This window comes from Eupeodes corollae, chromosome 2, assembly GCF_945859685.1.
Source record: "Eupeodes corollae chromosome 2, idEupCoro1.1, whole genome shotgun sequence".
Classification (NCBI taxonomy): domain Eukaryota; kingdom Metazoa; phylum Arthropoda; class Insecta; order Diptera; family Syrphidae; genus Eupeodes; species Eupeodes corollae.
Window position 1 is genome coordinate 76,141,601 of NC_079148.1, and position 14,395 is coordinate 76,155,995.

Genomic DNA, 14,395 nt, shown 5'->3' on the forward strand with positions numbered 1-14,395 from the left:
GAAATTAAATTCTCTTGCAGTAATTTACCACTGCTCAATACAGTAACATTAATATAAGGTTTTTTTGTTTTAAATTTCCATAAATTGTGGAATAAAATTTTAGAAAACCTTATAAACTTCAAGCTGTTAGGGACTTTTATTAATGACCGAAAAAAAAGAATTTTATAACGTATATTATATATTGGAAATCTAAAACTGCAGTGAACGAGTACAAAATATTAAAAAACTGAAGAGTTGTTTGTTTGTTTGCTTGTTTGAACGTTCTAATCTCAGGAACTACTGGTCCGATTTGAAAAATTTCAAAAAATCGCTACTTGTTAACTGTTGCCAATGCAAGACGCTATGAAGAGAGCAAACACCAGGTGGAACAAAATCACCACGTGTCAGGTCACAAAAAACATCTGGCCAACACTGGATTTAAAACGTTCAAGGTGCTTGTTATCTCTAAGCAAATCGCATATAAGCTCGATAATAGGTGTCATAGCCGGACACTGTCTAATAGGAAAGCACGCCAAACGACTAGTCGTGTTCTCAAATGACTTTTGTAGAAGCTGCATGGATGAGGAAGGGGAGGAAACAATTATACATCTTCTCTGTACATGCCCTGCTCTGGCTCAAAAACGCAAGAATTACCTAGGAGATTCTTTTTTAACGATCTAAATCCTATCAGCATAATCAGCCGCTCTTGAGCTTAGGAGGAAGTCTCAAGATTCATGTGGTATAACAATGGGCCATTAAACTGGCCTAAGTGTGTCCGTTTCCATCTTGGACATCCGCTTTAACCTAACCTAACCTACATAGAATATTTAATAGGGAAGGCTATAGGCTACATCATCGTTTGCTTTTAAATATTGTTTACACTTAGACTATAACGAGCGGAGTATCAATGAAGAATGTTTCAAAATCGGTGATTTTTTCCCTTTTGACCCTTTTGAGAGCTTTACTGTGCGTGCACATCCAAAACAGAAGTCTGCGACAGCAAATTTCTATCTTTTAAAGTTGTCACACTATAACCTTTTTTTCTAACCAAATTTTTTCTATTTATTATTCAAGGTTAAAAATTTCAGAGAGTTATTTTTTTTTGACGGTAAAACTATGAAAATAATTCCTTTAGTGAAAAAGTTAAAAATCTGAAATTCACGTATGCAAATAAAGCAGAGTTGTGAAAACTGCAGTCTTTTGGGTAATGCATTCAATTTTAAGTGACCCTATTCTGGGTTTAGCAATGAGCCCAGTAACCGAAAAAAAACACTCTATTGCCAGACATTGCAATGATCTCGTCTTCGTCAGCTTTTATCTTAGGTGGTAAGCAATTTTTCATAATATGCGTTTATTTTTTTAAATTTATGAACTGAAGAAAACCTGGCCCTTACCAGTGTGGCTTCAGGCCTGGAAAATCTACCATCGACCAAATGTTCACTTCACGCCAAAACAAAATAACATCGAAATACACCATCTTTTCATCGATTTTAAAACAGCTTATGGCAGTGTAAACAGGAACGAACTACACCGTGCCATGTTAAGTTTTAATATCCCTACCAAATTGATACGACTTATCAGGATGACGTTGGAAAATGCTATTTGCTGCGTCAAAATTGGAAAAGACTAAACCGAAACCTTCGAAACCACAGGAGGAATTCGACAAGGCGATACGCTGTCTTGTAGCTGCTTCAATATTGTTCTTGAAAGAGTGGTGAGTAACACCAACCCCAATACAAGTGGAACCATTTTTTCAAAAATCCACACAATATCTTGGATATGCAGATGACAACGATAATGACAATGGGAAGAACCAAACGAGCTGTGACGGGTTCCTTCTGTAATATCTAGCCTGAGGCGGAGAAAATGGGTCTTCACATTAACGAGGACAAAACGAAGTATTTACTGTCAAATAGAGTCGATTCACAGATGCAATTGACAGGTATAACTTCGAGGTGGTGAAAAAATTTGCTTATTTGGGCATTGCTGTTAATTCTGCAAATGACATCAGTCAAATGTAGAATTACCCTTGCTAATCGCTGTTTCTTAGGCCAAGCAAGCAGTTGAGGAATAAGGCCCTATCGCGAAGTACCAAAGAGACACTGTACAAAACCTTAATCATCCCAGTTTTGCTGTATATTGCAGAAACATGGAACCTCTCCCAGGCGCATGAAGGATCTCTTGGTATCTTCTAGAGGAAGGTTCTGCTACGATTTGTGTCGACAGGCAAAGTAACATCTGGCGGCGAAGATATAATCATGAGTTATACGAGGTGTAAAGCGACTTGCCATGGTAAGAAACTGCGTGTTCAAGCTTAAGATGGCTAGGCCATGTCGAAACTCGAGCCCGTAAGGTATTCAACGTCGAACCTGAGGGAACAAGAAGCAGATGCAGGCCTTATATCCGGATCAAGTTGAGGCCAACGCACGTCAACTTGGTATTCGAAACTGGAGGCAGCAATCTAGAGATCGAGTTAGCTGGCGAAAGTTATTACTTCAGGCCCAGGAGCACAATGCGCTGTAGCCCCAACTAAAGTATGTAAGTACGAATTATTAGAAGAATCGTCTTTAAAAAAGAGGACATTTTTAAAAATCATATACTTACTTTTCAGGTGCTGTCAAAGAAGATAGATTTGATTCTTACTTTGCTTTTGGTGTCAAATTGAAAAAAAATCTTAAATCTTGTCACCAACAATTTTTTTTTTTCAATTTAAATGCCACTTCTATTGGAATGATCCTTAGGTCATCGTTGAGTCATAATTTTCGTAACTTTACCTAAGCCGTTGCTAAAGTAAAAGTTGGAAGTAAAAATCTAAACAGCAATCCAGTTTCTTTTTGTAGAAAATCAAATTCTTCAGCAATTGGATTTATAATTTGAACTATGTATGTATAGTGTTCGGATTCCTCTCAAGAAGCTTAGATTTTCATTCTAAAAGTGTGTTACTCTTCTTTCACTGAAAAGAAGGTTGTTTTCGGTAAACCACAAATCCGGTAGCTTTTAACTTAGCATTCAAAATTTTCTCCGTGATTGCTTTGTCATTGAGTCTTAATTTGTTGTTGTTGTGCCCATAAATGAATTCTTGTGATTTCACACAATTGAATTGTGTACTTATGTACACTTACATCAATTTTCCCATCTGAGGGCAAATATAACGCAGTGTTTTCATGCGCTTTTTCATGTAAAAATTCCCACTGTTTTGGCTTTCACAAAAGCTTCTAAGTGTTCATAGAGCTGTATTTCAGCAGATAGTACAAATATCATCTTTAGTAGAAATTAAAATCTTGTGATTTGAACTTGATCAAGAATAGATTTTATTTTATTAGTTTTGCCACAATGTGCACTGAGATTCTTAACCGTGGCATAGACGGCGGATTGTCATACACTCAGGCAAGGCAAGGAATGGCCACGGATTGCGAAAAATTTAAATTGAAAAACTGTTAAGGTTTTAACTTTTTTCTTACGGCTAAGTATATACGATTGGAAGATCTTCCAATATTGGCATTTTAACAAATTTCCTTTTAACCATGTAAACACCCAATTTTATCAGTCAAAAGTGGCAGAACAAAAATTGTCAGTCAATCGTCGGCAAATTTTCTTTCAAAAAGTATGTTTTTGATTTTCCACTATTTGGCAACAATATCATTCAATTTTTAATTGGCAGAAAGCAGAAAACAACAACAAAATTAAAAAGGATTTTGAAACAATTTGAAAACTACGAAAATCGAAAGAAATAAGAAGTCACCGTTTGCTAATGTGTGCATGCATATACTTCAGTGTATACTTTACATTGTATCATACAACATTAAACTGGAGTTTTAAGAAATAATTGAAAAGTGGGTTGACACTACGCCCCTAATATTTTAATCTCCCTCCAGCAACGCAACCAAAACAAGAATGATTTTTTTAGTTTGAGTACGATCGATTATTTTATTTGTTGCGAACGTGGATAATGTAGAACGCGAATAAAGTTTGACAGTTCGTATCAACTACAGTTTTTTACTCGAAGAATAAATTTGTTTTCTTAGATTTATTAATAAATAATATTAAAAAGTAAAAGTATGCATCATATATCAAATAGAAACTATATTGCTATCGTTTTGTTAAGAATTTGTGTGAAAATATGTCTTCAAACGTATATAAACTCACATTTTGTAATTCATTCGTCGTTCGTTTGTCGCGTCCCTGTGAATACTGCCTTACACTTTTATTGTTTATTCCAATTTTTAAATTTTTTTAAATTATACTATTTATTTTTTTCTTAATTATAAATGGAGATACCTTCTTGTCTTGATCCTGCAACAAATTACAAAATTTTTATATGTATGTAAAATAAAATCTTACTACGGATGGGGTTTTGACATTTATACTAGTCTCGAATGTAGGCACGATTGCTATTGCATTTGTATCTCGATGGCTGTGTTCGTTGAGTAGTTGTGCATTTGGAATCAGGTGTTTTCCTATGGGGGAAAAAATCGATCTGTTACTGTTACTATTTAGTTTTGTTAATGAAAATGGCCTTACTGGGCCTATTTCGCAAGAGAAATTATTGCTTTCTTTTATATTGAAAAAGATAATTAAGTTTTGCTTTGTTTCCACTAAAGGTTTATCTCAGTTGAAACTAAATAAAATATTTGGCGTTTCCACCGCACAAGAAGATTTAAAAATGATTAAGTTTGACAACACTTTCTAAAATGCAAATGGTGTTTCGATGAAGTGCAAGTGAGATAGTTCGATTCATGGTAAACAATGAAGCACCATATAAGAATATGGTACCAACTCCATGTGCAATTTTTTTTAAATTGATTAAAACAAAACTATATTTATTGTACACAAACATGCAAATAAACAGACCATAGTGCATTATCTGTAAAACCAACTCCTCCGCACAGCTTTTTCTTCACAAATTTTGACTCGACTCCGATCCCCGACCGGAATCAAAGTGAATCAAGCTCATTTCAACTCGATTCAGGTATATAAAGAATTAAGACAAGCTTCAAGCTCGCTTCAACACAACATGTTAAATTAGTAGTCTACTAACAAACCCCCTTCTTGAATGTTTTATTTAATGTCAAATTGTTTGGTAAAAAATTGTTTGAAATCGACTATCACATTACACAGACGTATTTTCTTGATTTTGATAGTCAAAAATCAGCTTACACGATTTCATCCCTGGTCTGAACTTCACTGTTTTTTTTTTGTTGAATTTTTAATAAATTATTGTGGCAAATTTTCAACTGTATCAACTTTCAAATATAAAAATCGGACTACTGCGGATCGTTTTTTTGGCAAATTCTCACTGTACTATATATGTAATACTAATAATTTTTAGTTGGTACTACCTAACTCTTAATTATTGTAATTTAGAGATATAAATATTACCTTGCTATTTTTGGGATTAAAGCAAGTATTAAAATATTAAAAATACTCCTGCAAAATATGAAAACCAAAAATTATTTTATTTCAATTTCCCAGAAGCATTTGAATGAAGATTCAAATTATTGGTATTCTATTTTACCTCAAATCTTTTTCGGAAACAATAACCACTACATCTACTGTTTATTAGTTTTAAAGAATTTCCTAAAGAGTAAGGTAGGTTAAGATAAAACTTTGGAATAGAAAAATCATTACCCCTATCAAAAAGTATTTCTTCTCTTTTTACAGCACTCCAATTAATGGCAACTTTATTATTAGTTTATAAAAGTTTCTTAATTTTTCCCAAGAGAACAACTAATTTAAACTTCCTGTTCATCTCTCCCAAAGTCTGCAAAATGTTATTAAAACTACACATAAACCCAATTCAGTATGTACATAGCTCTCTGCCAAAGGAAGAACAAAAAAGCACATATACCAAACTCAAAACTTATATTCTTCCGAACATTCCCCAAAAAATGCCTTACCAAAAACATTCATCCTTAAAATTTTATAATCCTGCTCCTAGGAACACCGCATCATCTTCATCGGTGTGGTATGTAGGTAAGTCTTAAAGTTTTGGCTTTTGGGAGGAAAATTGTATTTTATACGTTGGTTAAAGAAATGTGGGTAAAGATTTTTACCACCTATACCCTTAAGATATACATCCTGGGGATATAGGATAGCAATACCATAGCTGCCTCGAAACTTTCAACTAACTCATTTCTACTAAAGAAACGAACAAAACCAAAAGATAATAATGTAGGAATTTTATGCTGCCAGGCAGACAGAACTCATGGATTCCAACCCAATTGAATCAATATTAATCAAATACCTGACTGTGTTCAGTTGTTGTAGAAATGAAATTTATGCTTTGCTATGCTTTCATAGGGAATTTGTGTCGAATTATAGATACGTTATATGTATTTTAACCTCAAAATTGACTTTTATCAGTTTAGGTAACTTAGGTTTCTACTTTTTCCATTGCATGCCAAAAAGTTGAAAGCAAGAAGTGTTAAATTAAAAGGGAAATAAACAAGAGCACTAAATCTAAAATAAACCTTCAATCAAAAAATCACACAATGAAATGCGTTTTTTGAAAATTAAATCAGTGGAAAATTCTTTAAGTGAAATATTACCTACATATGTACTACAATTATTGTCAATTTCACCGAACAATCTATTGGGAAGATCAAAACTTTAATGTGTCAATGTGCTTAGAACTTAAATCAAATGCCTAACTTTAAGAAAAATTGGATTTATTGATTTTTTTTTCCAAAAAACTTAATCAAAAATGCTACTAAAAATTATTAAAAATTGTTTTTCTATGTTTTTAACATTTGTAAAATTAAAGAAAAATGAAATTCACACTTTTTCAAAAAGGATTAAATGATTTTTGACTTGAGTTATAAATAGAAAATATCCATTATCAATGTTTTGTAAAAATTAAAAGTACAAATAATTTGAGTGTGAATTAAATATCTTGAGAACAAAGAAACGGACTGACTTTAAAGTTCTTTCATCCAATATATGTAAGTATTTTCGTTTAAATTTGGTTACATTTAAAACTCTAATTTTTACAAAAACCAAAGTTCTACCAGAAATACTACAATTATTATATTCTTAAATACAATTAAATAAGGTTGACCATTTTAAACTTAAGGCTCTCAATGATCGGATCCTTCAAGTCAATTTTATAATCTATAATATTGTCATAGAACATGACATTTAAGTGTTCTGATTATTTTGATTTCTGATTCTGATCAGCTTGAAGCTCGACTCAATTCTTTATATAATTGAATCGAGTTGAAATGAGCTTGATTCCAAGACCGGAATCTAGTCAAAATTTGGGAAGATAAACATATGTGGAGGAGTTGGTTTTACATATATATAGTGTTGGTTTAATCAAATAAAAACAAATATGGCACATGGAGTAGGTAGCATATTCTTATATGATGCAGAACCATTCAGTTCTTCATTGTTTACCACGTATTAAACTATCTCACTTGCACTTCATAAGAAACATTGAAATACTATTTGCATTTTATAAAGTCCTGTCAAACTGAATCATTTTTAAATCTTCTTGTGCGGTGGAAACACCATGAAGATTTATTTAATCTAAACTGAGATAAACCTTTGGTGGAAACAGAGAAAAACTTTATTATCTTTTCTATTGTTTTCTCTTGCAAAAAATAAGCCCAGTAAGTCCATTTTCATTAACAAAACTAGATAATATCAACAGTAATAAATTGATTTGTTCCTCAATGGAATACACATGATTCCAAATGCACAACTACTAAACAAACACAGCCATTTAAATACAAATGCAATATCAATCGTAACAACATTTGAGAACGAAATCACATAAGATGCATTCGAGACTGGTATGAATGTCAAAAACCCATCCGTAGTAAGATTCTACTTTAACTTTTGTCGGTAGTACCCATCCTGCGGATATTGTTTTTGTTATTCGTGTAGAATCCTAATATATTTTCGATACACCAAAACACGGGTATTCTTGAACACACAAGTTTAAATCAAGTCAAAACACAAATTTCTCCTGTTTTTATATGCCATGGGGCAGGACAAATTGATTTATTTTGGATTTAAGGTCAAATGTGCAGATCTTCAATTCTTACCATTACTAATAAACTAAAAAAACGTTTGGCTGGGAACACGTACACGAAGTTACACTAAAAAAAATCGTGTTCCATGCGCCACGAAGAAAAATCAATTTATAAGTATACAAGATTGGAAGATATTTGAATATTGGCCAAACTGCCAAAAGTCTTCCAATTATCAATTTTAGATAATTTGTTGGGTTAATTGACGTCTGCATCCCACAAACATCGTCTGGTCTCTATCTTTTGGATAAATTGTAAAGTTTGTTCATCCTTTCAAACCTTTCCCACTTTTTTGTATGACTTACTTTTATTTATTTTGTCAGACTTCTTATTTCTTTCTATTTTCGTAGTTTTTAAATTCTTTCAAAACCCTATAAACTTTTATTGTTGTTTCCTGCTCAAAATTTTTCTGGTTAATAAGACATTGGATGATGTTTTTGAAAACACAAAAAATTGTGTGCTTAGACAAGTTTAATCGACTGCAAGGAGTCGGCAAATTTTTTGATAGAATTTTCTGACAATTTTGTCACTTTTAAAATAGAATAGAAAATTGCTTAAATTTATTTGCGAAAAATCTGCCAACATTGGAAAATCTTCCAATCTTTAATACATTACCTTTCAATTGCCTCTGTGTGCTATGTAATCTAAACCTGTCCATCGTTCATTACTTGTCTGCGGATTGTCGGTTTAACTTCAAGTTATAACAATTGACAGGTTCAGAAAGGGACTTAAAAGTAGAACAAGTTTTTTTTAGAATCTCATGGGCCGAAAAATGACCTTCCAATTAAGGCACCTTTATCGGAAAAATGCCTGGAAAGTTTGTCAAGAAAAATATTCCTAACTTCCAAGTCGATTCCAGTTATGTCTAAATGACAGCTCATCATCATTTATCATTCAACTGAAAGCTGAACTTTATTAATCTATGATTTATTTATTTTCTGCACAATTCTATTTAATGTTTTATGTAAAATGGTTCCTTGTCACATTCATTGTATATATGCACATATTTATTCTTAGAAGAGAGCAAGTACATTGATACACGCAGCACCCTCAATAGTTGTGATGAAATAAAAAATTTTGTCTCATAATATTACTATAGAAAATATACATACATATATACAATGTCACATTGCAAAAAGGAGTGGATTTTAGGTTATTATGTTTTTGGTTGTCTTTGCACGATAAACTGAATTTAGAGGTTAAAGGAGCAAAAGTTACGAGTTCGAAATTCATGACATTTGAAAAACTAACTGTTGACTTGAACAAAATTTACGTTCAAAGAACGCAGATGAAGTCCCTCATGTTGTCTGGATGCTTTTGAAAAAATTACTGGAAAGTTATTCAAGAAACATTTCCTTTACTTGTACCCATTTCAAAATAGAAATTACTCTTTAGTTTATTTATTTTATACAAAATTTTAATTAATTTCTTATAATAGAATGCCCAGTCAAATAAGAAAGAATAAATTCATGCGCCAACACTCAACATAAGTTCAAACGACGTAAGTGTGCACCGGGCCTTAAACTAAAAAAACATAATATTTTTTTAGCATGTTTGCTCAATTTTGTATTCCTTACTACATATTCATAAGTATAAAATGTCCCATAATGTTATTTGTCTAACAACACCACAGCCTCAAGACGTCTTCGTCCTTCTCTGTATGCCTTCATTATATCCTCAAGGGTCATTCCGTTCATCGAACCCATCGCTGGCCTAAGCAACTCAGGATTCCGCTGTGTAAGAATTTGATATCGTAATGCCAATGTTCCCGTAGCTACCATTGTCGTTCCATAACGGTTAATGAAATCCCCATCACCCCTGTAGAATCGTTCAAAATCAAATTTTCTACGACCCCCAATGAAAGATCGATTCAATTTTTCTAACATTCCCCATTCAATCGGTCTATGGCAAGGCACCAACGTAGCTTGACAATCCTTTTCCAGAACGAAACTTAAGTGAGCGTATCCCTCGATTCTTTCCCTTTCCCAACCATCCACGGAAATAACCTCGAAGTAAACATGACACAAACTCTCAAGTTGAAAATCCTCCTCGCACAACAGCACAAGCTCTAAACAATGTCCAAAACCACAAGCTCCATGGTTGTTTGCTTTAGAAGAATGCGTAGATGCATTTAATAGTCCATCCTCCAGGATTGTTCGGTCTGGTAAACGTATGTGATATCGTACGTGAATGTTGTCGTACTCGAAGTCTTGAGCTCTTTGAATTTCCATTTGTATGGCAACTCGTCGGGTACGTTTGGGTGGCATTGAGAATTGGGCTGAGAGTTCATCGAAGCTCACCCAGTGTGGTATTTCCGGTAACTTTAGTTCCGCAAATGGAGAGATTTCCCGCCTTAGACGGGATTGCTTGGAAGTATTCTCAATGCCGTATGCATAGAGATGACGGTAATCCGTATCGATCTCAAGGAAGTATGGATTTTCCCGGAAATTGTTGAAGTCTGGATAAATATGCAGAATTTTGTCTCTCTTCTGCCATCGTAGCGACATCAGCATTGTATTCGGATTAATAGCAGCATAGACGTGCATCTGAAGAAAGTCATCTTTGTTGTTTTCGTTATGTCTTCCTGCCAAATCCTTCTCCGAAGTAATCGCTTCTGATTCGGGAACAAAATTGTCCTCATCGACGTACGTAAAGAAGGGCTCATTTGAAATGCCCAAAGAGTCTTGTTCTTTTTCGAGGATTAATTGATGATAAGACTTCTGAACGTCAGTAAGGCAGTTATTGATGTCACTAAAGAATTCGATTTCATGTGCACTAAAAAGCTTTTCTTGCCATTGTATAGTTATTACCTTTAGAGAAGATTCGCTGATGGTGGTTTCTTCATTTTTGGCTGACACTGATAACGAACCATCTGATGATTTGACATCAAACTTTTGAATATTAAGCAACGAATTTATGTGTTGCAGGGTAAGTTTAAATTTAAAATTTTTAATGTCGTCTTTGATGTGGTAAATTGCTGAGGATTTTGTGGTTTTCTTGTACATTTTAGTTTAGTTTGTGTTAAGTTGTTGAGTTTATTTTTAAGAGTGTTTGTTTCTTTGTTTGGACAAGAAAAAAACCACGTTGTCATGGCGACGGTTTTTATTGTTGATTTCCTTTTAAATTTAGTTCTTCTTTTACAGATTAGCAATTTTTATGGATGTTTACAGATTTTAAAAGTACACTTAATATTTTGAAACATTTAAAGATGAACGACTTACTTTAAGATCCGATTATAAGTGTCTTTTGTATTAAAATATATTCATATAAATTTTCAAATTAAACTGGAAACAAAGCACACTTACTTACCGACAGCGAAAGCATTGACTTGGAAACTCAACAGTCTGTTTGTCAAGAAAGGTAAAGCTTTTACAACTTAAACAAATCAAAGCTGTTGCAAATTTTGACTTTTCATCACTTACCTAGGATATTTCTACGCTAAAAAAATAAATATAAAACAATGTAAGTCAGCTACATAAGAAAGAAACATAGATTCTTTAACCCTGCTAAGTCAAATTTACATAAACACAAATCCTCGTATTCTCCTGTGCCTTTGTAATAGAGGTACAGACAAATCTAAGTCCAGACCCTTTTTCTAACTTATTCTTATCATCGAACCAATTACGGTTAGTTTGAAGCAATTTCTAGAATCCTACATCTCTCAAACGAAGCATAACTTTGCTTTCAATTTAAGTTAACCTTCACCTAGGCGCCAGTCATAGCTATCATTGGTTTTCATCATTGAAAACAAACATAAAATTTGTTGGCAGGTCGTTTATAGCATGATGGTTAGTGCGTTGGACTGTCATAAGAGGTCTTGGGTCTGATCCCTGCCTGTGTCACCTAAAGTTTTATACACGCGTACTGCCTTTTGCGAGGAATTGACCAATTGTCCAGGAGTAATTCTTGCCAAGAAAAAGTGCTTTCTCAAATTAACCGTTCGAATATGGCATATAAACTGTAGGTCCCCTGTATCCCTGCAAATACTCGCACACATGGGAATGGTTGAGAGTTGTAATTCACTAGGCCCTGGTTCGCCAGGGACTGTTGCTCCACCTAAGTTTTTTTATAGCTGTCATACAAAATTTCTCCCATTGAAAATAATTTCCTGATTGAAATCCACCAACAGAAATCTGTCATTGATATTCTGTGAAATTATAACACAAATCAGTGGAACGATTGGTTTCACTTTTGAACATTAAAGTACCAGCTGTTCAGAAAAACGAATTCCCTTCCCGAAAATAGAAAAATACATTTTTAGAGAAAAATGAATGCGTAATAACACTTTTTCTCAAAAAAAACTTTTTGTGATTTCCGATCGATCAGTATATAATTTGCATTTCTAATCAAAGGGAAACACCTTCAAATATCGATTCAAAATGTTTCCGGATCGATTTCAATGATAGCTATAAATGGCCCCTTAGAACGGACCGTTTTGCCCATTTTTCTTAAATGTTTCAAAATAAAGATAAAATCAGAAAACAAACAAAATAAGCTAAGGTTCGCTTGTCAGTTCTAGTTTAAGTTAAGGCTTTCACTAAGCTAATAAATAAATCAACAAGGCCTTAATAGCTTAGTTACTTTACTTTTTTTAGGAGTTTGTCTTTTTGACTGCTGTCTCTCGATTTATGACCGGTCTTGTTTTCCATTTCAAAGTAAATAGACATACTTCTGAACACTGCTATCGAATTGTGAAAATGTATTACCAAAACATTGGTTTGGCTCGCGTGACTTTAGGAAAAAATCAATTCATTGAAATAAACTTTTGGTAAGCAGGTTATCTGGTATCGTAGGCCTTCAAGATGTGAGTCAACACCGTTGGACAATTTTTTGCGGAATTATGTTAAGGGGGTATTCTGGATTTTTTTTTTTTCATATTTTCATAGTTTAACTATTTAAGAATATGTCCACTAGAGGATTTTCATAAATTCAAATTATTTTCGGAGAAATAAGTATTTTGCAGAGCAGCCATCCAAATCGGTTGTGCTGCAACTAATCGAACAAAAGACATAATGGGGTACTTTAAATTCGTTTTTCTCAGAACTGTCTTTTTGAATCTGATACTCACGATTTCTCAGGTTCTGCCGAACCGATTTACTTGAAATTTTAAGAGAGTTTTCTTTAGGGACTTGTCTATTTTTAACAAATCGAAGAATGTTCAAAAAAGTGGCAACATTTTTTTTTCTTTAGGCAGTCGCCATTTTATAAAAAAATTTTGTAACTTTTCCGTTGTTCCAGACATTGCGACATTATTGTAGATAAATAATCTTTTTTAGTTTTTGATTTAAGGTTTCTAGGAGAGTTAAAATCGTGGTATGGTTAATACATTTTTGAGACGCACCACTGCATCAGCTGATAACTAACGCAATTTTGATTTTTTTGTACTTTTTTATTTTTTTATATGCTCCTGATAAATAATGTATAGAAAAATTGGCGGTAAATTTATTGTTTGCTTCTACAGCACTTCAAAAATTACCTCAAATTCATGTCTTTAGACCAGAGTACCCCTTAAGTCTATTGTCTATGCAGATAAGCCCGAGACGATTGACACCTTGTAAGACAATATTTAGCGCGTTTTTGATGCTAAAAGTGGTTGAAAGTTGAGACTCTTTACTCAAAATTATTTTAAAAATATAGTGTCAAACTTTTAACTTTTTAAAAAGCTAAATTCTTTGCTTCAAAATTAAATTATATGCTTTTTATTTACTCTTGAAAAGCAAAATTCTTAAAAACACCCTTTAAGTAAATTTCTACAGGGAACTATTGCAGTTTGGACAAAATGATACCAAATGTCATTCACATCCAAATCAAGTTTTGAAATCTATTTTTTAGAGTTATTTAAACCCTTTTTGGCCCAACACTGCGAATTTCATAAATTTAATTGTTGATTAGATTTCAATTTTATTACAAAATATAGCAAAATATTCTAGGGATAGTTCTTGTTGTAATATGCAAGGATTTTTAATGAACTTTTGATAAGAATGCGGATAATAGTTCTGCTATCAATAAAAACAAGTTAAAAAAATTATCTGTCAAGTTTTATATTTGCCATAAAAAAATAATTTTGCAACCAAAATCACATACAAAGCCAATCTAACAATCTATTCTTTAGAAATCTAAATCTAAGAAGTAAGAACTTTTCCATGGACAAAATAAATCAATTTATTTGCGGATCTGGATTTTTCACCAAATTTACCGCTGAAAATTTAAAAAAATGTATCTGGGAATTTGACAGCTCTACCACACTCACTAGCAATTACACGAAGTTATACAAATACAATGAAAAAAAAGCAATTCTATTTATGTTCTTTGCGCCACAAAAAAAAAAAAAAAAACAGTTTCAGAAGGAATCTGAAGTTACTCATGGAAACCTCATAAATATC

General features: G+C 33.0%; 1 protein-coding gene across 1 annotated transcript; it reads right to left on the bottom strand.

The window, feature by feature from the left end:
- Positions 1-9,384: 9,384 nt before the first annotated feature.
- LOC129946039 (tectonic-like complex member Mks1) lies at positions 9,385-11,200 on the bottom strand. The gene has a single exon (XM_056056055.1). The coding sequence runs from the start codon at positions 11,015-11,017 to the stop codon at positions 9,623-9,625; it is 1,395 nt and encodes a 464-aa protein (XP_055912030.1). The 5' UTR covers positions 11,018-11,200; the 3' UTR covers positions 9,385-9,622.
- Between the last annotated feature and the right edge of the window lie 3,195 nt (positions 11,201-14,395).